Below are 26,601 nucleotides of genomic sequence, written 5' to 3'. Positions count from 1 at the left end.
CTGGCACTTTCCTCGCTGATAAAATACCCAGAATTCCAAAGAAACAACATTGTACATTCACTTCTCACCCCCTTGGCACAAGTAGAGTCATTGGAAACTCGCCTCCCACTGCCTTCCACCACCAGGCTGTGCCCTTCATCCCATCTCACTGCTGCTAGGCATGATGTTGCTACTGACTGGAGAGTTCTTTCTGGCCTCTCCATGCAGCAATTCAAAAACATCTATTCACCTTAACATCTTGAATTTACATACTATGGGTTGGGTAGAAAAGATGAAATAACCTTAATTATTTAATAGATATTTGGGAGAGGTGGCAATTTCTACCTTACGTCTCAATCTCTAAATTCCTCATACTTTGAGAATGGTGTCTTTCCCATATGATTTCATCCCAAACTAACTCCAAAACAAGCTCTTGATCTCTTGTTTTCCTTTTAAAATTTATAGCAATGAGAGTCTCCTTTTGTTAAATATACTCCTCCCCCCTCTTCCCTCAGTCTATGGTATAAGCGTCTGACCCTGTGAAACCCATTCACGAATTCTACTTTAGCAGCCTCAAAGGCTGCCATGTTATTTTTTTTGAAAAACAAACTGTATTTATTATAGATATGAACTTTTAAAAGATACACCAGGATTTTCCTAACTGATTTTGGTGATGCGATACAAGTAACGGTTTTAGAGCAAACAGAGGTGTTTACTATCTGAGAACAGGCACAGCCTTGTAGTGTTCAGGAATCCACTTTTTAATTTACTCACCCTGCAGGAACTTTTTGCTTTAGGGGTTAAATGTGAAACTATAAACAGTCATTAAAACATAAAACAACCATCGCAGTTAACCGGATATTAAGAAGAAAAAAAAATCACATCTGTTTTAGACTTCTCTTCCATCCGCAAATTCAGGAACATCAATTTCAAGAACCTGGTTTTATGGCATGCCCTTCAGCCAAGAACACCAGTTTGCAATCAAGGCAAGAAAGGTAAGGCGTCCCAGAAGCGGATTCTCGCTGCAATAGCTTGCTCCCAGGATTCTCTCTCTTTAATTCAAAAACAGCCAGTGGAATTAGATTTTTTCTATAGCCTTGAAAGAAACACAGTCATTACTAATTGGACATTAATAATTATGCTACTCTGGCTACTCTGATTAACTGGATATGAAAAGAGGTCTATGAAAAGAGGAAGAAAGGGAACAAAATTTCATGCTGTATACCGGCCGGGACTCTAAGAAACAATGAGGTTTGGTGGCTTTTCATTATCCAAAGAACTTGAAGCTTGCAGAGAATCTGGTATTTCTCATTTAGATCCTTTTTAAAGCTCCAACTTGTGTGAGGACATACCTCTTATATAAGCAATCTGTAATCATTTAACTGGTTAGAAAACAAGTGCAACTTTTCCAACTTGTCAAAAACACATCTCTGGGCATCAGTGAAAACTCTTCCCTCTATAGTAAGAATAATGAAGTGCAACTAAAAATAACAGTCATCAACTGTGGTTTAAAAGGCAATAATTCAATATAATCAAATGTGTCAACCACTCATCCTTACAGCTTCTCATGCTCTGGGTTATGAGTAAGTTTCATTTCTTGGGGATGATTGAACATAACCCACTTGGGGCTCTGCCATCTGTGAATTGCTTACATGTGAACATTCTGTTTAAGAGATGGAAATTTTGATTGTTTTTTTCCTTTGGATATTGAGATGCAGTGCAATTGAAGAGAGCTTTTTAAGCAATTAGTTTTCATATTAGTTGCTGCATGAGTACATTATCACACACTCCCCATATTCATCATCACTTATCAAATCACAGGAATCAAGTATGGTGTGCTGAAGTTGTGGAGGGAGCGAGTAGAATTATGGAATCTGAGAGGCTCCACATCGCCCTGGGCTCAGGCTCTTGCTACAAAGAGCCCTCTCTGAAGTGTACCCCGAGGGGAGAGCTGTCTTTTTGTTCCCAGGGCTTCCTTGAAAGACCACTCCTTTTATCACTGAGCAAACAATGAAAGTGACTATTGGCTACAGTGTAGGGTGCCACATAATTTATCATCCATACATGAACACCTCGGAGAGTTAGTGGGGACACTGTTAATAATTATGCCAGAACAACAGGCATGGACTAGGACTGCCCCAGGCAAACCTAATCATACTGCCACCACCAGAGTTGATGTGTAACTCAAATAACTCCTCCCCAGGGTCTCTCGCCATTTCATTAATGCGATATCCAATTCTGCTCGGTCCAATATAAATGGGATGTGATCCACACATATAATTTTAAAATTCCTGGTAGAAATGTTTTTTTGTTTTTTAAAAAACAAAGGTAGCTGAAAATAATTTTAGTAACATTTTATTCAACCCAATATATCCAAGCATAATATCATTTCAACATGTAGCCAATATGAAAATTTTAATGACATATTTCACCTTAGTTTTCATATTGCAATCCTTGAAATCCAGGATGCATGTTACACTTAATACCATATGTTTGGTGCTCAATAGCCCCACGTATCAGTGACTATGCTATTGGATGATACAGTTTTAAGAAATCTATGTGTTTGGATAGGCAGGAATAAAATAGAATTATAATACACACATACAGCCCTGCTGGTGTGGCTCAGTAGTTGAGTGTTCACCTATCAATTCCAAGTCACAGTTCAATTCCAGGTCAAGGAACATGCCTGCGTTTCTGGCTTGATCCCCAGTGTGGGGCATGCAGAAAGCAACCAATCAATGTTTCTCTCTCATCACTGATGTTCCTCCCTCTCTCTCTCTCCTTCTCTGAAATTATTACAAATATATTTAAAAAAATATACCCAGGCACACACATATTTTCCTTCTAGGTAAAAATCGATGCACCTAGATGCCTTCAGGTACTGACTTTGCCTTCCCTCACACTAGGGCAGTTAAACTGTCTGAACCAGTCACTGGAGCAGGTAAACCTTAGCCCAGTTCATTCCCTTGGAGAGCAGAAAGAATGGTTGAATTAGAAAAGCCAGGTAATTGCTAAGAACTTCTAAGACTTTTCCCAGATTAATATGTGTCTTGCATTCCTAAATACAACACATACACACTGAGCACCCCCCATGTACTCTGAACTAGAAAGAAAGATCAGAAAGGAACAATGCCTGCACCTTAGGCTGCGAATGCTTCAGCTTCGCATGGAGAGTACTTCCCCACGGAAGCTCTGTGGCCAGGCAAGGACCAGACTCTGTTCTCTGGGTCTCAAGTTTACACTTCACCATCCACAGGAGCCCTGTGAGCACAGGAGGAAACGGGCCTATTCCTCTCACTCTGGCACATGTGGCCCTGGCTCATGTTTGATAACCTGCATATTGTTAGGTAAGAGCATCTGGGGTGTCAACATTGCCTCTTGGATCGGGACTTGCATCTCTGTTAGTAACACTGTATCTCTCACTCCAACTACTCCACTTAGAACTCATTGCTATCATATTTTGGTAAGGATACATAGGAACATGGAACAGATTGGTGACATTCCACATGTAAATGATGGTAACACAGTCAGATACGCTCTCATTTTAAAGTATACTGACATTGCACAAATAAGCTGTAAATTGTAGTTTTTCTCTTTGATGTAATTATTATCTCATTTATATAGTTCTTTCCCCCCTCCAATCCAATATACTTAGGCTTACCACAGTCCCAGTTCATGTGTGTTAAATGCACACATACAAGCACACACAAACACACATCATGCCACATACTGGTTCCATTTATACTAATCATTGCAGTAGAACACATATACCTACTTTTTATTAAAGTAATTTTCATTAAATATATTTCCTTAAAAAGATGGAGAGTAAAAAATATTATATCTAAAATACTTCCAGGATATTTTCTTCCTTGTTCACAGAGCAAAAAATATGCTAAAATATTGCCAGTAACCTATTAGTAACTGCCAGTGATTTGATATACTGACTCCTCCCTCAAACACAGTGATACAGGTTCTTAAAATTTTATACAAAACTGGGGAAATCCATTTAGCTCATTCAGCATCCTTATATCCCTGCAAATATTGCCTTTTTTCTTAAGGTGTTATAGACAGTGAGACTTAAAATGGGCTAGAGCCTCGTTTCTCGGAGTTCTTTTAATATGGTACCATCAAATCTGAAGACCACTATTGCAAAGATATGTCGCCTTTAACTGAGATCTATCATTGCAAAGGATAAACACAATCACAACTCTTCAAAGCCACTCAGGATTTAGCAGAAAGACCCCACAGTCCCAAGTGGAAGAAGGACTTTATTTCTTTAGGAAACTATTCTTCATTTAATCTATCATCTTATAGGTACAGCATACAAGTATATCTGGTTAGAAGCACTTTTGGCATGGCATTTTATTTTTCTTTGGTTTCACTGTTGAGTTCCAGAAACCCAGTACTGGCACCATATAGCCATAATATGCTTTGTCTTGAAACTGTAACACCACTTACCATCTTCCAGTTTCAGAAGCATTTCCATGGCATGCTGACTATACCAGTTGCATTCTTTGGCGTTATGAAGCAGGAGGAGGAAGGCAGTCAGCAGCATAGTGCACTGGTCAAGAGCAGGGACTTAGGAGCCAAACCACCTGGGTTAAGTCTTAGCTCTGTCACTTGCTAGCTGAGACCTTAGACAACTCACTAAACCTTCCTCTGCCTCCAACTTTCGCATCAGTAAAATGAAGACAAAAACGTGTTCTCCCTTTAATACCCTGGCTCATAGCACTTAATGTAAAGCATTTAACACACTCCTGGGCACATAATTAGTGCTTTATAAACAAATGCTATCATTATAACTATATACTAGTAATAGCTCATACTAGTTATTTTTATAACTAATACTATATACCTTATCAAAAGACCTCAAATTGTCCATGTACTTAAGACTGCAAATCTATGGGTAAGGCACTTTGATCTTTCCTCAGAAATGCAAGAGGCAGGATACTTACTGGAATAGCAGGTTTCAGACTCTGGCCACTGGGGTGTGAAGCAGTTGGCTGGGCATCAGCAGGTGGGCCTGGTGCTGGGTCACTGCTTCTCCTCACCAGCAGTGGAGTGCCTGTGGGACAAAGTAAGAGGTGAGAGGTCAAGAGAACCCTGGGGGGAAGAGAGTGCATGTTACAATGCAATTTAATTAAAAAGGTTTACAACATGCTTTCATGTAAAAACATTGTTTCTCAAGAATGCTTGTAAATTAACCCATTTAATGATCTTTTGTCATTTATTCCTAGACTGACACATGGGAACGAAATCTTTCAGCCCTCATCTTTCCCCACTTGCATTTCAAAACAAGTCATTGTACTTAAGCCAGAGCTGGTAGGCAAAGCAACACGGACAGTGTGCAATGTAAAACTAACCTAGAAAATCTAGTTGGGGATTGAAAAGAATGATTATCCAGCAGCCTGGTAGAGGGGTTCACACAGTTGATGCAATTTGCTATTCAGTAGAGCTAGAAGTATAGTTATTGCTGCCATTCCGGGCTTCCCAAACCTTCTGAATGATGACATATATAGAAATAAATTATTTGCTGGGGTTACAGCATTAATGTCTATTTAAGTACACAAAGAGATAGCTTCCATTCCCTTCCTTTCTCCTAAAGTAGATGAAACTGATAAGGAAAATAAGTTACTTCTTCTAAAAATATATCCTGATTTCTTTTTAATTTAATGAAAGCTCCCACTATTAAATATTTGAGTCAGTTATTAAATTCTGAAAAGAGAGATCATACTATTAGAAAGTTCAAATGAAATTCAACCTTCGCAGAGCTAGCGGCCTAACTATTCTGCTTGCAATTAGGCCTAAAATAATTTGTTTCATATAAAATTGGCCACTATAGAGGAAACGCTAAAAAAAAAAAAAATCTATTTGTGGTTTAAAATTGCTCTCATCTAAAAATTAACTTTTTATTTGTGTACTTTTGGGGAAAAAAGCAGAAAACAGTAGAAATGCAATTCCCTGTTAATCAATATTGTGAAACTAATTCCCCAACTCTTTCAAGCTATTGCAGTTTAAAATAAAATTTTCCATACTTCATTTTTATAGCACAGTAATAATAAGTAAATCTATTTGGAACTATTTATAAATCGGATTTTTCTATGTGTCCCAACATTCTTATTCTGTGTATGAAATCTAGACTTGCTAATACTTTCATCCTTGTTTAGATAAAAGTTGCTTTTTAATAAAATAAGTTATTTTATGGTAAGAAATTATCATGCTACTTAGGATGAAACACCACACTAAAATGTATTATCAATTCCAAGTTCACATTCGAATATTTATTTCTAATTAGTACAGTTGACTACATTATTCCTCAGCTTCTCTATCTCCATCTAAAATTTTTCTCAAGCAAGTATTATAGTAATAGCACCTGTGTTCTCATATGAAACAGTTACAAACAAGAAAAGTAGAAGCAATACAAAGTACCACCAAATCTGAAGTCCTCAGAGCCCCAATCCTGCACCACTGTATGTTCCCTCCTTCAGCTAAACTGAAGACTAACTGCTTCTCAGGCGAAGTCCTGGATTACCATGAACTTGAAGTGAGCAAGTCAGTCTAAATGTGATGATATCCTCAGAAGTAACCCGCTATCTTTAAAACAAAGAAGAGAAGGAGGCAAATGCTTGTTTTTAAGCATTTGAAACAGACCGGTACACTGCATGTCAAATTGGAGAAAAACAAATAAATAAAATATAACAATAAATAAAATGCAGGTAAAACCACCATGATATACTGAGGTCAAAAAAAGAAATTGTTTTGCCCTGACCAGTTTGGCTCAGTGGATAGAGCATCGGCCTGTGGGCTGAAGGGTCCCAGGTTCGATTCCAGTCAAGGGCATGTACCTTGGCTGCAAGCACATCCCTAGTGTGGGGTGTGCAAGAGGCAGCTGATGGATGTTTCTCTCTAATCAATGTTTCTAACTCTCTATCTCTCTTCCTTCCTCTCTGTAAAAAAAAATCAATAAATATATACAATATATATATTTTTTTAAAGAAATTATTTTAAAGGCAAAGAAACAAAAATTTGAGGGAATGATAATTTTAGTTATATTGTGTTTTCAGCTGATTCACATACATATACATGAATATGTATATTATATGTGTGCATATGTGTGTGTGCCCATGAAAAAGACCTGTCATTTTTCTTGGGTGATAAGTATACTTTTCTTAAAGAAGCCATGCCAAATAGCTTTCCTTCAGTTTTAAGGACCCAACCAAGACTTCTCACTATTTGTCAATCCTGGCTGTTTTCATAACAAAGTGTCATCATTGGAGACAATTTTATACCAACACATAGTTGGACCTCTGTATCCATCAGTACACAGTAGTATTATAGTGCATCTCCCCTAAGAAAACAGCCAAGCTCTGTGCCAGGGTCCCAACCATTCAGGACATAAACAAACCGTGAGATGACTAGGTCTTACTTAAGCATGCAACTCATTAGGAATAAGTTTGTTTTTTCCTCCACTTTTTCTGCATTCCACACATTAATGTCTCCTGTTGAGCTGCATTCTCATCTTTTGTTAGCTGCCTTAACGTGTTAATAACACATACAAATCATTTCATATTAGAATTAACAATGAGCATCTTTAAATACAAGCTGCTATCTCAGAGAGTTTTACACAACCCTTCCTTGGGCCATTTAAAACTTACTTTTTAAATGGACCAAGCCCCATCTGAAGGTGGTTGTCGGACCAGAACAAATTCCTGACTTAAAGACAAAGAAAGTACAGAACACCAGAGGCACATAATTTGAAGTGCTGACGATGATTTGGGCCAGTCCTTGGACATGTGTAATAGAGAAAATGGCACACCTCACAAGCAAGACTACCTAAATTAAGAGGAAAACCACTAATCTGGTTTTATGGGACCTCCTGGGGGAGGAGGAGGAAATTACTTAACCCCTGCAATGAAGGAGCTTATAACCTATCAGTAAGATTAGGAGCCAGCACTAAGAACTATCACGTGTTGGTTCAGTGGAGGGACCACGGGATTGGGGGTCAAATAGACTGAGCTTCACCTGTGGCTCTTTGACAATGAGCTGCTCAGTGACACAATCTCCTCACTTAAAACCCGTAATAACCACACACCACAGATTTCATGGGAGGTGGAGGCGAAGGCAGAGATAAAAGGCAGGCAGGCACCATACAGCCTTGTATCTAATTTTCACGCAGGAAATCCCCCTTCCCCAATAAAAAAGGAGGAATGGTATCCGCTCTTGTTGTAAACAGTGTTATCTGCTCAAAAAGCTGAACCTGAAAGTCGAGGTAATTTTCATGGAATAATACGCAAATTAAAATAGAACAGAATTTTTTGCTTAACCAGGTATAGCCTTATTATAGAAATCAAAGTTTTTAGGGGGAAAAATGATGCTGTGGGAAGATACTTCAAAAATGGAAAAAGAAAACATGTTGTGCATTGGTATTTTTTAGCTAATTGAGAAAAGACTCTTAGATTTCAGAGGCAAAAATCTTCACTTCAGCGCAAGAGCATAGCAGTATTGCTCACATTCATAGTTGAAAAGCCAGTGGCTGTAAAACCCACGTAAGAAATGTTATGCATTTTAAAGCATGAAGTTCTATACAGACAACTGCATTATATTTTTCCACACAGTTAAGCTTTTGAGGCCTCATGCTATATCAAGAACTCCACTAAGAAAGGGAGATAATAGATGAGTAGTCATGGTACTTACTCTAGGTTATCTTTCACAGAAAGAGATGTGGTGCCCTGGCCAGTGTGCTCAGTGGTTACAGTGTCCACCCCATGCACTGTAATTACATGGGAGGTTTGATTCCCAGTCAAGGGCAGGTACCTGGGTTACATGCTTGATCCTCAGCCCCAGTCAAGATGCGTGTAAAAGGCAACTAATTGATGAGTCTTCCTCACATCAGTGTTTCTCTCTCTTTCCACCCTCCCTTCTACTCTCTCTAATAATCAAGGGGAAAAATATCCTCAGTGAGGGTTAACCAAAAAAAAAAAAAAAAAAGGAGATGCAAGGACAGAGAACATTTAATACATTTAACAAGTGCAGTGTTCTGGGAGTTGGTGTATGGTTTATTGAATCTGAACCAATGAACACACACACTATAATCCAGTCCCATTTTATTTATCCAGAAGACAGAAAGTTAATGGACAAAGAGGAGCTATGTCCCTCCAAACACAGGAGTTTCTGATTAGGAGTATAAGGCTGGCGACTCTGCCCCTACAAGATAGGGTTTTCCCTCATCACAAAAGTTCAATTCTTTCTGGAGCAATGCTCAAGTATATTCAGGACTTAGGTTACACTCAGGAGAGATTTACTCACACTTTCATATTCTTCCCTTTAAGGAGATGACTACGTTCATCAGGGTCTTCCAGGCCTAGAGCCACAAGCGTTGGCCTCAGTTCCCAGGTGTCTATGAATGACAGCGCGTTTTCTAATTCTCAAGCAGTCATCATTTTAATGATAGTAAAATCAGAATCAAAAGGGGTACAGTTACTTGTCCAATGTCCCCTACAAATGGAACTAACGGACCCCATAGGAAGATCACCTAATCCCTTTGGAGGAAAATAAATTTGAAAGAGGCAGCAACTAGTTAAAAAGGTTCAAATTGGTACATCAATGAATCACATAAGATAGAAAAGCCAACACAAATATAAGTTATCTATATAAATACAAGTTTCTGTCTCTTTGCTATAAAATCTCTCTCTCTCTCTCTCTCTCTCTCTCTCTCTCTCTCTCTCTCTCTCTCTCTCTTTCTCTCTCTCTCACTCACACACACACACACACACACACACACTCACACACACACCTCAATGATTATTTCTACATTTAGAGGATGCTTGCAATGGAGCTGGCTGAAATGACAGCCGATGAGTTATACATAAAAAATTCTGTATTGGGCTCTTGGAAAGATGTCTCAGAAAGACAGGCAGTTACACAGACTGCTAAGGTCCAGAAGAATCATCCCTGTGATGCTGCAGAGAAAACAAACAACAACTTTAAACATGAGTCTCCTGTCAAACATCACAAAGGCACGTATTCTGAGTTGTATGGTGAGTTAAGAGCAGATATTTATTTAAAGATATATTATTATTTTCCTGAGCAAAATTGGAAAGCCAGCATGACACCAATACCGGGGCTATTTCATTCTGGGCTGACTGAGACCTGGAGGCTCTTGGAGAGTCCCAGTTAATGTGCTGACAAGGCATCTGCAAGTAAGAAGCCTCAAGCACAGGGAGGCTGGAAAAGCACTGGGAGGAGCCCTAACCGGTTTGGCTCAGTGGATAGAGCATTGGCCCGCAGACTGAAGAGGGGTCCTGGGTTTGGTTCCAAACAAGGGCATGTACCTGGATTGTGGGCTCAATCCCCCAAAGGGGGCACGTAGGAGACAGTTTCTCTCTCATTGATGTTTCTCTCTATCCTTCTCCCTCTCTGTAAAAATCAATAAAATACATTTTTTAAAAGAAAAGCACTGAGAGGAAAGAAATGGGGACCCAGAAGTCACAGGCAGAGATGCAATAATAAACTAGAAGAGAACCTGGGATAAATCAGCAATGACTACACATACAAAGGAAATGGAAGGGGCGTAAGCTAAAACCTAAACCCATTCCTGTATCTCTTGCCTGGGGAAGAGTGAGCAAAGGGAAAGTGTTTGGCAAGTTGTATGATTTGTTTCAGAAGAAACAATGAATTGGCTTTAGCCCACTGAGGGTTAGGACAATTTGCTTTTAATCTAAGCTATCTCAATATACACAAGAAATCAGAACACTGCGTCTCCAATGGCTATTCTTGAAGATGAGTAAGAAGCTCAAACTGGAAATCATGTTGGCCTGCAATGTAGGTGAGTGGAGATGAACATGAGATAAACCAAGGAAAAGAAAGGAGGAAGGATCAGAACAGGTCTGTCCACAGCATCAAATGGAAAACACTGAGAAAACCAGGGTCTATATTCTCCCAGAATCCACAGCAGAAACAGGTATTTAGGAAGAGGAGTGGTTACCAAAGCCACAGAGGCCAGCTTAGGGGAAGATGGGGAGGGGTGATGAGAAAAACTGGATGCAACAGGAGAAACTCTACAAAATGGAAAAAATCCTGGTCTTTTTCCTTCCACCCGTCCTTTGCTCGAAGGGATCACTTCTGTGCTACTCAATTATCCAATCACAAAACACTGATTTGAAGAAAGAAAACACACTCTCTTTCCAATTCTACTGACACTGCTGCTCAGGACAACAGGTAAGTCTGAACAGGAGATGATGCGGTTAAAATACACCTAAATTGGTAAATATTTAACTTGGATGATGAAAACAAATTGCAGATGGTTAAAAGTGTTATAAACTTAAAAAGAGATAAATAGGAAAACATGAGTTACCAGGTAATCAATATTCATAGCATATCAATAATATTAATAGTATATGTAAGCTGCATCTTGGCTTCAGAGAGCACATGTCCTTAATAGACTGTGTAACTAGTCAGCACCTACACGGATGCCTTTGTCTTGTAGGTCACCACCAGTGCAGTGAATCTGACATTGATTGAATGAACAGGACATTGATGTATAGACATGTCTTCCACAGGCCTGCTGCCTTCATGGGCATCTCGGGCAGCGGGGAGCCTCCAGGAAGCTCTCTACCCGGGCCCAACCTCTCCGCATCAGCTAAGTAAGCAGTCAGATGAGCTACACCAAGGTCCCCTATTGGATCTACGAGGAGATGGCTCCACGGTTATCCAGCCAGTAAGGAAATAGAGTTCCAGAGATATTCAAGGGTCTTCAAACTACGGCCCGCGGGCCACATGCGGCCCGCAGAGGAGTCTGATCCAGCCCGCCAGGTTTTTCGGGCAGTGAGCGCAGCCGAGGTGTTACAGTAGGAATTAGTAGTTCATATAGTCCGGCCCTCCAGCTCTCTGAGGGACCGTGATCTGGCCCCCACTTTAAAAAGTTTGAGGACCCCTGTGTCTTTCGGACTCGATTCTAGTCCAGTTTTATTTACTTGGCACATCTATTGTGGGGCTGCATTATTAACGCGGGTAGGTGTGTGGAAGGGGAATGAGATCTCTTTAAAGCAGTAGCAATCCTTGTCATCTGAAGAGTTGAGAAAGAAAGATTTGAGTGGAAGGTACAGATAAAAAGAAAAGGGTGTGGAAACTGAGCAGCCAAAAGCAAACATGAACCCATAACCACATGGGCATATCTGGCACGATGCGTGACCCGCCAGTCACCTCCCTCACAGGCGAGTTAAATCACATGAGAGCATTCTCTTCCTATTCTTACTGTCAATATCACAATAAGAAAGAAAGAAAGAAAGAAAGAAAGAAAGAAAGAAAGAAAGAAAGAAAGAAAGAAAGAAAGAAAGGAGGGAGGGAGGGAGGGAGGGAGGGAGGGAGGGAGGGAGGGAGGGAGGGAGAGAAGGAGGGAGAGAAGGAGAGAGGGAGAGAAGGAGAGAGGAAGAAAAGAAGGAAAGAAAGAAAAATTAAAATAAAAGGAAAGAAAAGAAATGAGAAGCATGAAAGGGCACCTCACTTGTTTTTGGAGGAAACCAAGTTTATTTTGTATGTGGATTTTATGGATATCAGAGAGAGCTTTTCCAATGATGCCTAACAGCCTCCACTGCATTGGAATCTGGAGCCCCATTTAAAAACTCCGCAATGGTATCAGTAGCGGCACAATTTATGGCAAAGCACTGAGGAGGGATGGCCCTCACGGCAGGGGAGCTGGCCGGGGTGAGCCCTGCCTTGATGAGCACAGCAGCTGCGCAGGCTCTCAGACACCAGGACGGAGAAACCACACGAGAGAAACCAAGGCCTGCTCCAGCAGAACTGTGGCTGTCCAAATACTCCAGTCTTAAATATCACCCCATTAGGAAAATGACTCCCAGAATCGCCATAAAAGGAGCAAAGAGGCTCACATTGATGAACAGTATCATTTTTCTTGCATTTGGGATTGCGAAAACCATGCCTGCTCACAACAGGCAAAGGCGGGCAATTCACAGAATTGTCACCAGCAGCACATTGGATATGAATGAGCACATACTAGATAAAATATCTCTTACTATTTGTAAATCGCAGCACGACTGCTATAAAAACAAGTGATGGGGTTTTAAGGGACTTTTATCAGGAGCTGTACTTTTCTCAGAAGACGGCGATGCCTTCAGCTTGCAGAGCAGCGTGGCCGCGTTCCTGGGGCACACGCCTTTTCTCCTACTGCAGCTTTCACATTTTACCCGATTCTTATGAACAACCCTAGAATTTTTCATGTTGTGGAAAATACTTTCCCCTATCAGTTTACTCGTGCTATTTACAGACTGCTTATGCCACCTGTTAGACGTGAACTATGTCCCAAATGTGACATTAAGAACAATGACAAGCAATAAAGGGGCAAAGCTCACTGTCTGTGTTCCGGTGATGCTGAAGAAATTCAGCAGTGGTCATTGTAGGTTAGCGTAAAATTCAAATGATTTATAAAAAACAAACAAAATCCAAAACTGGTTTGGCTCAGTGGATGATAGAATGTCAGCCTGGAACTGAAAGGTCCCAGGTTCGATTCTGGTCAAGAGCATGTACGTGGGTTGAGGGCAAATCCCCAGTAGGGGATGTGCAAGAGGCAGCTGATCGATGTTTCTCTCTCATCAATGTTTCTAACTCTCTATCCCTCTCTCTTCCTCTCTGTAAAAAAATCAATAAAATATTAAAAAAATTTAAAAATAAAAATAAGGAAACCTTACCTTTAAAAACAAGACAAAACAAACAAACAAAAAAATCCCACAACAACCCACAATGACAAACGACAGGGGAGGTGCAGCATGAACAAAGGCCCTGCCTTTAAAAGGCACACCCCCCAAAAAGGGAACAGAACGGTCACAGGCCTATTGATAAAGACACCTGAGTTACCAATGCCAGGAAAAGGCTCCTGGACGGGGAGGGCAGGGAGGGAGTGTGACATGTGCAGGGCAAGCTCCCTTTTCTTGCTCTGGTTTTCGAGGACCTCACTGCTTTTTCCCAGCCTACCTCTCTGATGGCAACTTGCACTGAGTCCATGGCCACGTGGTCCATGTTGAGCAGGACCACCTGCCATTGCCTCAAAGTGCCTGTAGGCTCTGATTCCAGTGCATACCAGTTCTACCCTCTCATCGGTGTTCTGATGCTGCAGTCAGTTGTAATCCCTTCTACTTCTGAAGGCATAAACAACCTCACTTCTTCGGGACACCCAGAAGCAGATGTGCTGGGGAGCTAACCAAGCAGAACTTCAGGGACACTTGGCTGCCAGGGCCCCTTGCAAAATCCCAGAAGGAATCCGGCAACAAGATCACATGATTCTATGATTCTGTAAACTTTATATGAGTCAAGTAGCTTCATACTACCTCAGCTCTGATATCCCCGCCTGTCCGGTGAACCTAGAATGGCCAATAGCATTTTTGGGATCCAGTAAAGGGGGCACTGGGTTGGGGATATAGTTCATTTGAATATAGTGGCCTATTTGTGTGTGGTGCACAGGCACTGCTTTATACAGATAAGTTAATGCCAGTCACCCTGGTGGGGAATGCAGATGTATCCCTACTGCCCACTGTGCTGGTTCACCGGCTTTCATGACACAAAGAAGCAGGGCCAGGTGACATAATCAAATGGCTGTGCTCTTTCTGCCCCTGGCTGAAGGGTGTGGGTCCCGGGAGATAAACAAGATTTGAAATGCACAAAACTGGAAGCTAGTCTAAAGAAATTGTTTGACTCACCCAATGTATAATAGTGTAAACATTTCAGAACTGGAATAATTCAGTTCTGTCTAATACCTTGTCAATGGAAAGCTCTCTCCTATGTAGAATACACTTGAAAATATGGCACAGAATTGAGCCCTGTGCTAGTGAGACACAACCTGTGGCAATTTTGCAGGTTACCAGCCTGTCCTTGGAAGTCCCCTGATTACACATCACATTGTTAAACAACAGAAACAGGGTGGAGCAGAGATCGAATTTTCTATTTACCAATGTACAAAAACTGACATCACATAGGAAGTGGTTAGTAAAGAACATGCAGTTAAAAAATGGTAGTGAAAAAGTATAAAAGTTATTTTCAAGTACAAATTAATATGTAATCAATTAATATATCATCAATAAAATATTATTTTAAATATTTATAATGCCCCTAGAATATTAGCTCTATTAAATTTCTAAATTATTATGATTTTTAATAATTCTAAATAAGTATTGATTTATATATACATATGTACTTTTAAATTTAAAATGTATGTCTCTTTTCTTAAATAGCAATCCTAAATTTCATACATTGAGAGTCCCATGAAGTGTGGACCTGCTTCTATACCTTTTAGCCTAAGTCACATCCTCCTCTGTCTCATGTGTGTAGTTGTATTTTTCTTGTATCCCCTTAATTACTCATTTAACAATGTTTGCTGGATGCGTAAATTATACCGGGCATTCTTCTAGACACTCTGGATATGTCGGCATACAATACACAAAGGTCCTGATCTTGTATAGCATATAGACAGCTGGCGAGAGACAGATAAGAAGCAGGTAGGCACTAAGCATGGGCATTTAAGACAGGGATAAAGCAAGTTCTTAAGTCTTAGCCGGGTTGGCTCAGTGGATAGAGTGTCGGCCTGCAGACTCAAGGCAAGAATCCCAGGTTAGATTCTGGTCAAGGGCATGTACCTTGGTTGCGGGCACATCCCCAGTAGGGAGTGTGCAGGAGGCAGCTGATCAATGTTTCTCTCTCATGGATGTTTCTAACTGTCCCTCTCCCTTCCTCTCTGTAAAAAAAAAAAAAAAAAAAAAAAAAAATCAATAAAAATATATTGAAAACAAACAAACAAACAAACAAACAAAAAGTTCTTAAACAGGAACAAGAGACAGAGAGTGATGGGGAGGGAGGACAGTGGGGTAACATGGCATTGTAAGCACTGTGATAGCAAGCAACTCATTTTAGTGAACCATGTAGAATCCCTAGTAGATCGGGGACTTAACGGCTGCATGATGAACAGAACTAAAGAGGGCTAGAGGAACAAAGATTAACCTCTACATTCAGATATCTTTGGAACCTAAAGTGGCCCAGACAAGAACTCTCCCCCCTACACTTAGAGGTGTCTATGCCCCCCAATCTGTAAATACATTGCTACTGTCAGGTTTGTTTTTTCTTCAAACCTAACACATTTTTCTTCAGCACCAACATTTATTTTAAAACAAACACTATTCACACTAATGCAGCATATGTTATCACCCTTCTGACTTAATGATAAATGAGCATAAAAGTGACATCAACATCAGTGTTAAACAACTCCAGTAGAGACTCTGAAATATTGACTACAGTCTTGTCAATTATTGTGGTTTATGAAGGAATCTATTGCCTGGTCAGCTGCTCTTTCATGTTTCTAGTTTACAGTCTTACAACCTAGATATTTAAGAGGTTAATCTATATTCATAAGATTTATGGCAACCCATGGAATAATTAGAAGAATAGTTGAGTTTACTTGAAAATAACCTTCAGAAGGATATAGTTTTTTAAATTATCACAAGTGGATATTTTCCCATTGACTGTTAGAGAGAGTGGAAGGGAGGGGGAGAGACAGAGAGGGAGAAACATCAATGTGAGAGGGAGACATTGATTGGTTGCCTCCCGTACACATCCCAACCATGGTGAGCATTGAGCCTACAACTGAGGTACGTGACCTTGACTGGAATCAAATCCGGGACCCTGCAGTCTGAGAGCCGGTGCCAAACTGGCTAGGGACAAAATAGATATTTTAAATAGAGTTTTGAAATTCGGAAGATATAGCACTTGGTAAATAAGTATAAAATGATGACTAAGGTGTTTATAGTAGGCAGTTGGGCACATGGTTTTAGAGCAGGAATGGGGAAACTTTTCTCTGCCAATGTCTGTTTGGATATTTATAACATCTCTCCTGGGCCACATAAAATCATCAACTTAAAAACTGACCCACTGTGTTTGGTCAAACATTTAATTAACTCACCCCTAAAGCGGTTCTCAACCTGCAGGCCAAGACCCACAGGTTGAGAACCACTAACAGGGTCGCCTAAGACCATCAGATAACACAGATATTTACATTATGATTCATAACAGCAGCAAAATTATAGTTATGAAGTAGCAACAGAAATAATTTTAGGGTTGGGGGTCACCACAACTTGAGGAACTGTATTAAAGGGTCGTGGCTTTAGAAAGGCTGATAACCACTGCTCTAAGAGAATCTATTTCACTAGCTATTTGCAAGATGAGAAAGGGAGAAAACCAGCAAGGCCTTCAGGCCATTCACCCACAATTGCAAACAATTACTGACATCAAAGCACTAAATTCAAATCACCAAGTCCCTCATGATAGATGAGAAACATGGACACATCAATTTAAGGCATCCTGGGCACAGGACTATATGATTTATCAGCTACATTTTATTGGACTGTGGAAGGTCCCTGGCAGACTGGAAGAAGTGGTGCGCTGTGCAGCCACTGTTATCTCTTAGGAACACTCAAAAGATGGTTTTATGCCAGTGCCCATGAGCCACAAATATTACCTTCTGTGTGTCTCCCAGACCCTCACTTCTGATGTGGAGACAGTAACGAAATGCTTAACAGCAGTTAAAATTCTAAATAAGAATCAATCAAGTGAAGCTGAATGCAGAAAACTCAAACAGTGATCTTCACAGGCAGGGAACACGTCTGTAGGGGGAAATCTGACTGTCTGGTGCGGACCTTCATGGAGACTTTTCCAACATTTGCAACTGTGACTTGAGACCTCATTTGTTGACCCATAGCTACTCCTGGAGCCCAGGGATCAGCACTGACCTCAGGCACCTTTAATCTTATGCATCTGGTAGGCAGGGGTCATATTTAAGCTGTGATGGGGGACTGGCCCCAGATGTCCAAGCTGTGGTGACCTCACATTAGATAACTGAAATCTAATCCACCTGAAAGTTTCCTGAAAGACCACCCAGGTGTTTCAGATGGCTGCTCTCTCGCTACTAAGTATGTCCATTACACAAGCGGGAGCACATTACACAGACAGACTAACTCCCGGGGGCAGAGGGAGGCCACGATCCACAGATCATTATTGACTTTTCCATGTAACTCCTGGCAGCAGATCCAATGTGCATCAACATTCAAAGGCCACAGGTCCAATGCTGGATTGCCACCCTATGATTCCTCCAGAGACAAGCTGCTCTTGCTAACAGCATTCAAGCTCTAACTTTCAAAGGAAAAGGCATTGGACAGAGAGGGCCTGCTCATGCTGTAACCGGACAACCAAGGGGTTGTCTGTCAGGATGCTTTGTGTACATGACAGGAACAGATGAAATGATTTAGCAATGTCACTGCACACCTGAGCATTCAACCTGTTTCATTTTGAGGCCCAAATACCTCATCTGTAGAAGCAGATCTCTGTGTGTTTTATGTAACTACCTGTCACTTCCTGAGCCAATTAAGCAGAGACAGGGTTCAATCATATATGAGCATTTATCTCAATAATGCCGGCAATATGGAAAAGCAGCAGGTCACCCTAAAAAATCTGTTCTGCAACCCTCCATAAGCCTGATGCTTATACTGGTAGGACAAAGATTACATGGGGAAATAGGAAATATAGGCATGGGAAGTAGGCAATGCAGGCTGGGGCAGGACTCCACTGTTTGGACAACAAGGTTGTTAATCTTTCCATAATAATACGCAGTTCTTGAATAATAATGGACCACATGCATCCTAAGGTTGACTCCCAAGCACAGGCACAGCCATTGGTGCACCTGGGGTGAGCTGCTTGTTCCTCTCCCAGGCCTCAGGCACATATGCAGCTGCTGGTGCCCTGGACTATGGGGCATGAGGATTGTCCCTCTCCTGGGCTGCAGCCTGGCTGGTCCCCATTCCTCTCTCATAAACTCATTTGTGCCTGGATGGTCCCCATTCTTCTCTCCCCAGTGTTGAGTGTCTGAGCCTTTACAGCATGATGGCATGAGGGCATGATGATTATTTACATATTAGCTCTTTATTATATAAGATAAATTATGTATGTTAACTTGGAAGTGATACCTGTTTTATCTAGCTATGTCACAAGCCTGTTATAGTCCTAAGTGCTGTATTATACAAGATTGGTATTTATTATAACTGAATAGTATGAGTAGACAGAATTGATAAGTCACAGACTAGCAAATTAAAGCACAATCTACCCCAAGTAACGGAACACAATTTAACAACATAGACCTACCACCTATGAAAAGGTGCTGATAAGAGGTCAATATCTAAATTAGCCAGTATTTGAACTTGTCAAATGGTTCCTTTAATTTCAGGTGAAGGGCCATAATCTCATCTCCAGGTTTTCTCAGGGCCAGCAAACCAATACACAGTGCTGTTTGTAAAAGAAAGATTGACATAGAATAAGGAGGCACAGCCCTTCTAAGGTGCAAATGAAAATTCAGATGCTATCAGAGCTGTCTTTGTACAAGCTTGTCTAGGTCATCTCCTACTTCCTCTCTGTCTAGATGGGAAAACACACACAGAGCTGCTTCTACGGATGAAGTATTTGGGTCTCAAAATGAAACAGGTTGAATGCTCAGGTGTGCAGTGACATTGCTAAATCATCTCATCTGTTTCTGTCATGTACGCAAAGCTTCCTGGGATGTGTGATGGATATCTTTCTAGCCTGTGTCACTCTTCGGTTGTGTTCTTGAAGTCTAGCCAATATTTTCACAAAAGCCTTTTGATATTCCTTATCCATAGCTCTTACATGGTCAGACTAGACTTAAATACCGTAATAAGACTTACTACCAAGCAAACATTGGATTGCTAGCAAAGCTTATGAGCACACTTTGTAGCAAAGGGTGAGAAAATACCCTCTCCCTTTGCATGGGAGGAGCAGCACCACTGCATTACGAAGGGTCAGACACAGGACGATGGGAGGAATCCATGGCCACGGAACATCCACCACAGCTTCCACCCCTAGAGACTAATTCCATAAGCCCTGGTGCTTAAAATACAGACTTCATGAACCCTTATGTTTAGAACGGATTTTGTTTCCTATCTAAAACAAACATATGGTATCAAACAGTCTTTTAATGCTCAGATTTAAATTAGTCTTAAAGAGATAAAAGGACTGAAATAGTTCTGCTATTTGAGCGTGCTTAACGACGGCAATATTTATATAAACATATTGGCAGAGGAAATCTTAAGTTCCCTGTATCTATGTGGGCCCAAGACTTCATGTCAGAAGCAACACATTTACATAAAACATTCACAGTGTTGTATGTAAGCCTGGTGGGCTGAGTGACGAGGAGGAGACCTACTGCCAACAACTTCTCAGCATTGGAACAATTTAATCCTAACTTCCAAAGGTGCCCCAGTACGCAACCTAAGGGTTTGTCCATGATGGACTGTGTTTTTGGTTGGTGCAGGGTCACTGCTAGTTTTGTGCAAATATTCAACCAATAGAGTGTGCCCAGGCATCCTGAGTGCCAGGCAGAGTTCACGCTGCTTTCTCTGAAGGTCACCTCAGGAGAATCTCTGGATCCTTGAAAACAGGATTTTCTTATTCTGTGGGTTGGAATGCATTTACAAGTCTTGAAATCCACTTAAGGAGTCATGATCAGCATTCTATCTATCCTGGGAATGATGTAGGAAATATCAAACTGTGCTACACATGGTAAAGATATGCTTTGTCTTAGAGAATAGCTAGTTACATATGTGTGCTCTGGGTTGCAATGTAAAATGCATTCTCTTGCTTTGAGTCATGGTCAAAAGTGTTTGGGGGGAAAACAGGTCTAAATCTGCCTTATGGGAAGATGCTTCACAGCAGCTTGCAACCCTGACTGGCTTGGGAAGTGCTTGGGGATGACATGCTCTTTAAGGAAACACATGTAACGCACGAGGGAGTCTGCTGATCTACCTCCAGAGCCCTTCTGTTTTTGGAGCTTTATGTCCTGTTTAACATGATTTTTCTCAAGCATTTCCCGGGAACGTGCTCAGTGCTAGAAACTGGGCTAAGTCCTGGGGGAAACAAAGATCAATATGACATAGTCCTTGACTCCCCAAGGGCTCTCAAGAGACTGACACAATAATGCATGACAATGTCACTAAAGATAGCCAAGAGGAAGAACTGCAATGGTAACTGTTGGGAAGGACCTCACAGGAGATCTGACTTATCCACAAGGATTCATATTCATTCATCCACTCACCTACCCACCCACCAACTACCTCCTAGTTTGTTCAAGGCACTAAGATAGAAGTTGGGGGAACTTACATGAATAAGTTAAAGGGACTACCTTACCAGAGCTCTCCACCCACGCACAGGAGAAAAAGACATACAGGATGAGGGAGAAGTGGCAGGGACCAGGCAGGAGACCCCCTGTGTTGGGAGCTCCCTCTGCAGGGGTTACAGGAGGGGGGCTGTGAGAGGTGGTGCTGGGGGTGGTGGAGAGTGGAGGAAGGCTCTGATACAATAAAAAAGCTGGTCCATGTGGTAGACAGAGCAAAATAATGAGAACCAAGTGTGCACATATTTGTAAACATTTCAAAAACTCAATGCCAAAAGCATCATCAGGCAGGAGCTGAGATAGGGCTAGAACCGCTGCACTGGAGATCAAGCTTAAATCAAAGGGGTGGAACGGAGACTCTGGAATCAAATTTTAGTACTTTCCTGTTTTAAACCCTCATTTCTGACCATTTCTGTTTGAATTAAATCAACTATTTACTAAGACCTGCAAGACTATGTGTTCAGACCTTGTCGCTCCCTCTCAACTGACTCCTCACCTCTGTGCTCACTATGCCCCAGCCGCCCAGCCTCCTTTATGGCTCAGGATCATCCCAAAGCATCCAGACTGCCACGAACCTTTGACCACTGAGCCCTCTGCTCTGAATGGTCTCCTGCCCTCCCCTCTCCTCTCCTAGTCTCTGTTCCTTTTACTTGTCTAACGTTCTTCATTGCAATGTTACTGTCAGAAATACTCCGGGCATATACTCTGTTTACCTGTATAATTCCTGACTCAGCCAGAATGAAAGCTTCTTGAAAGCGGAAATAGAGTAGACAGAATTACAGGACAAATCAGCAGTTCAAGGTCCTGATTGGATTGAGAAGGTCAGATACAAAGTGTCTGTGTGTCATGGTGTGGAGGAGTCAGGGGGGTTGGGGAGGAGTCAGGATTGGTGGTGCGGTAAATGATGTAGAGTAGTCCCAAAATGATGTTTGGGACTCAGAGACGGATCCAAAGAGGCCTTCACATATCTGATCCATGGATACAGAAACCCCGAAAACACGACTTCTCATTGCCGATTCTCGTGTGTGTGCACAGTTGAACCAAGGCAGACAATCTGGAAACCAGACCGCCCAAGGAAACATCGTGGCACAAATTCAGTCAACAGTCTCAATTAAGAAAACACACACAATAAAACAGTTATTTATTCCAAGCTCTTCTTCAAGGGAGCGATGGGAAACAACTCCAAGATAATAAAAGTTATCCATGATGTTAGCCGTTAGCTATTTAGCACAACTAAAGGACATTGTGCATGTGTCATACGGATAGGTCTGGGGGAGAAATACTGACAATGTTGGCAGCGAGAGCAGCCCAAAAGGAACACGCAGCCACACAAGCCCTTTAATGGGCACTGCGAATCCTCCTGATTCTGAGCCACCAGCATGCAATCGCTTGCACGCAGAAACTCCTGACGAACAGCCCTGAGCAGTTTGCCTTTGCTATCTAAGTGTCGCAGACCGAACACACTCTTGCCCGACCCAAACTCGGCATTAATACCTGAATCACAACCTGGGGAAGCTCAATATTCCACTGCGGGGAAGAAGATAAACAGCAACAATACAAAGCACGGCGCAGCCCCTTTAGTGCCGCTAGTTAAACCGAATGCATTTCATCTTCCTCTTGCATCTAGCGTGCCTGTCATCTTCTCTTGGTAGAATGGATGGTATTTAAACACTGCTGCAGACAGCCAGTTTCTTGAAGGCTTTTCGACAGACCAAACGGAAAACAGAATGAAAAACCCTGGTTGCATACAGCATCACAGGACACAAATCGTTAGGTTGCCAGAGGACAAGCTGTTCCTGGTTCCACAACTGGAGAGAATCACATGATCATTAGTGATAATGCCTTCCTAGAGCAGTGAACTTCTGTAACATGATATATGCATTTTCTGCTTTGGAAACCAAAGCTACACTTCATTATCTATCACGGTGTGAATGCATCACACAACTAGAGGGAAATGAACCATGACCAATGGTTTTTCACCTTGCTCCCCCATGACAAGGAATTAAATCATATTGTCTTAAAAGAAAGAGTTGATCAACATATCTGCACGAATGCCTACTTAACCACCACCTCCATTACCATGAATGGTATGTCCTATCATTGGCAGGGAGGGATAAATAGATATGATATACATTTTTTAGGAAGCATGCACTCATGCCTAAAGTGATTGTGATGCATACATGGTCATAGTTAACCTCATCAAGAGCTCACCAAGCATCAGTCAAGCTCTAATGTTTGGTGTGCTTCTTAATCTTCACAGCAATTCTAAAGCTTGAGGATGACTTTACCGTACTGCAGAGCTAAGACAACTGACACCAAGGGACAGGTAAGTGCTCCTGGACAGACATCTAGCATTTTGTCAAAGTGGGATTCAAACCCAAGTGCTGCCTTGGAAAGCCTGCATGCCTGTCCCCGTGCACAGTGCAGCCTTCTAAAGAGACTCCTGGGAACAAAGCAAAGCAGATGCTGCCAGGCCAAGTCCTGGGTAGGCTGATGTCAACCCACATTCATTTTCTTAAGGAAAGACAGTGCAGCCTCACTCAACACCGGAATGGTTGAATCCATTCATTCATTCTTTAGAGGAGGAAACCTAAAACCTTCAATTATATTTAATTAAAGTTGCAAAAGAACTATCACTATATAAAATGTCCTTTGGCAAAATAATTAAGGCTACAGTGTTGCATAGGGCATCCCACCTCCCCCAATAAGCCAAACAAAAACAACACCCTGGCGGCTAACAATACATAAATATGAAAATATATGTAAAGTAGATGATCTGGGGAAGTGTAGGCACTGACAATGATGCAAACCCAGAGACCACAGTTACCAGAGGCAATTCCTCCTCCTTTCCTTTCTTCCATTTTCTTGGCGTGGAGGCCAAAGGTGGGACCTGTCCAAGCAGCATTGCTGCCGTGGACAATGATTATTTTAATCCACATTGTGCTGTGCTAATGAGTGCCAACCATGTGCCAGATGGTGTGGAAAACAAAGCCTTCTCCGCCATCCCGCCCAGTGGGATCAGCACCTCTCCTCTCTGTGAACGCGATCACAGATGCAGTAATGAGCTAACTCCGATGCAACCGAATTCTAATCCCCCCGGCACCTTCTGATTGGGCACTGCACCAAGTTTTGGCATAGAAAAGGCACCTGGAGTGCTGTCGGATGATCTCTTCAGGGATAATGGACCAGGGAACTGAGCCTGTAATGATTTCATATCAGTTTGTTCAAGTTCAGTTGCTATTAATTGGGTTCAAGTTCAGCTCCAGTTCACACAATCTAAATAAATAGCTGTTGAAACCAGCTTAGGGCCTGGCACACTATGTATCTTCATGACTAACAAGAAGCAAGCAAAAGAGAAAGCTGTAGAGGGACGCCTGGCACAGATGTCCTAGTGGACATATGAAGTAAGGGGGCGGAGCCCAGCAGTGAACGGGCTTGTAGCAATTGTGCATGGCTAGCCTGCTTAACAAATTACAATATCCTGGTGAATTTGGCCTCAAAACAACTTTAAATGTAGTAAAACATGCATATAATTCTTGAGAACAGCTATAGGCAAAACACTGGCTTAAAGTTCACCTGGTCTAGAATCTAAAACTTCTCTGTATTTTGCATCCATCTTGGCGATTCTGAGGCATTAATTCTATTTTAATCTAAGTAAAGACTGAAAAAAGAAACAGTTTAGGTAAGTTCATTAGTAAAGAAAAGGAGCACTATTGCAGAGGAAAGAAATCTATCTAAAAAATAGGGCTTTGCATATTTTTATGGGGGAAAATCAATCCCGAATCTATTTTGTTCTGGCCCATTAAGATTTACTCTAAGTTGGTCTCATTAGAATGACATTTAAAATACATTTCTAAAGACCATTTGTGGAAAATTTTGAATGAATGCATTTTCTAAATCAATGTTGTCTCTCAGATTCTGATTTCTGTAAGGATTTAGTCATAAATATGTGTTTAAATGTGGACTGGTAATTTAATAAAAGGATAGAACAACATATTGAAGGCTATATGTGCAGGTAATATTAGAATGTATACTAGGTATCCACTTTTTGTGACAGTAATATATCATTTAAAATATAGCTAATGTAATGAAATATTATCATTATATTTATGTTTATTATCTATTTATGCTGTTAAAGCTAAACAATGAAAGAAGCAGGTAATTGCTAACAACAACAAATTATGGATTGAATTTTTATAAAACAGATAACTTCTACTATTTTGGACTTTCTTTTTTATTTTATTTTCTGTAGTAAAAGCAACAGGCATTTGGTTAATATAAAGAATTTGTCTTCCTAGTAATGCACCTGAACTATAGGAAAATGTAGGGGGGAAAACATTCCAAATTCCAAAGAATCAAAAAGACCCAGATTCCCTGTGTTTACTTGATGTATGAATAGGTCAGGTTCTTTCACTTCCTTGGGTGTTTGTTTCATCATATTTAAAGTAAGAACCCAAAGGAAAAAGGCACAGAGTCATTGAAAAGATTGGGCAAGTAAATCTATCATATGTCTGGCAGAATGCTTATGGAATAACAGGTGTTCACTAAATGTTGTCCCCAATGCTTGACACCTAGCAATCCCATGTACTCTGATTCCACTTTGTAGCCAGCCTTCTAGAGGCAGTCTAAGAAGCTGCTGAAAAGTTGACCCAAAAATGTGAGCCACAATAACCTGTGGCCCCAGTGCATCCCAGAATCAGGAAACTCTGCAATATATTTGCTTACCATTTAAAATAGATTTGCCCTAGCCAGTTTGACTCAGTGGATAGAGTGTTGGTCCAAGGAATAAGAGTCTCAGGTTCAATTCTGGTCAAGGGCACATTCCTGGCTTGTGGGCTCCATCCCCAGTGGGGACCATGTAGTAGGCAGCTGAGCAATGATTCTCTTCAATCACTGATGTTTCTATGTATCTCTCTCTCCCTCCTCTGAAATAAAAATATATTCAAAAATTTTATGAAAGGCTATATTAAAAAAATAAAAAATAAAATAAATTGCATTGTTTTATAACAAAATCTAAATAATTATTTTATCCTACATTCCAGCTACTCATAATTGGTTCCCTCATCCTCAGAATTACTTTAAAACTGGAATTCAGCCAGTGTGGATGCATTTTTGTGGAACTACTGGCATAGTCTTTTTCAGGACACCTTTCTGTAGACCTGTCCACATGGGCTCATGAAAGCATTCCCATTTGCTTTATTGGCTGCATCAGAAATCTGCAGTGTTGAGGTAAACCATAGGTAGTTGTGCATTCTCGGCCCTTTTCTCACCCATCACCTTTCTCTGAACTCTGTCTCCCTTTCGGCTGAGGGGTCCTGAGGCAAGGTCGCTTAGGGAGTCCCGTCCTGGTCAAATTTCCAGTTCAAGCAGTCTTGGTCTCTGAGGGGCAGGCT

The 26,601-nt window shown here is 41.2% G+C and overlaps 1 protein-coding gene across 1 annotated transcript in view; it reads right to left on the bottom strand.

Annotated features, from left to right (window-relative positions):
* Positions 1 to 26,601, bottom strand: part of PARD3B (par-3 family cell polarity regulator beta) — an 861,040-nt gene that overhangs the window by 482,865 nt on the left and 351,574 nt on the right. Inside the window, exon 4 of the mRNA XM_084892180.1 lies at positions 4,935 to 5,044. Coding sequence (XP_084748306.1) covers positions 4,935 to 5,044 — 110 coding nt within the window. The remainder of the gene's footprint in view (positions 1 to 4,934; positions 5,045 to 26,601) is intronic.

The sequence above is a fragment of the Pipistrellus hanaki genome (assembly GCF_964339955.1).
Source record: "Pipistrellus hanaki genome assembly, chromosome: 8".
NCBI classification, from domain to species: domain Eukaryota; kingdom Metazoa; phylum Chordata; class Mammalia; order Chiroptera; family Vespertilionidae; genus Pipistrellus; species Pipistrellus hanaki.
This window is presented reverse-complemented; position numbering and strand designations above follow the sequence as displayed.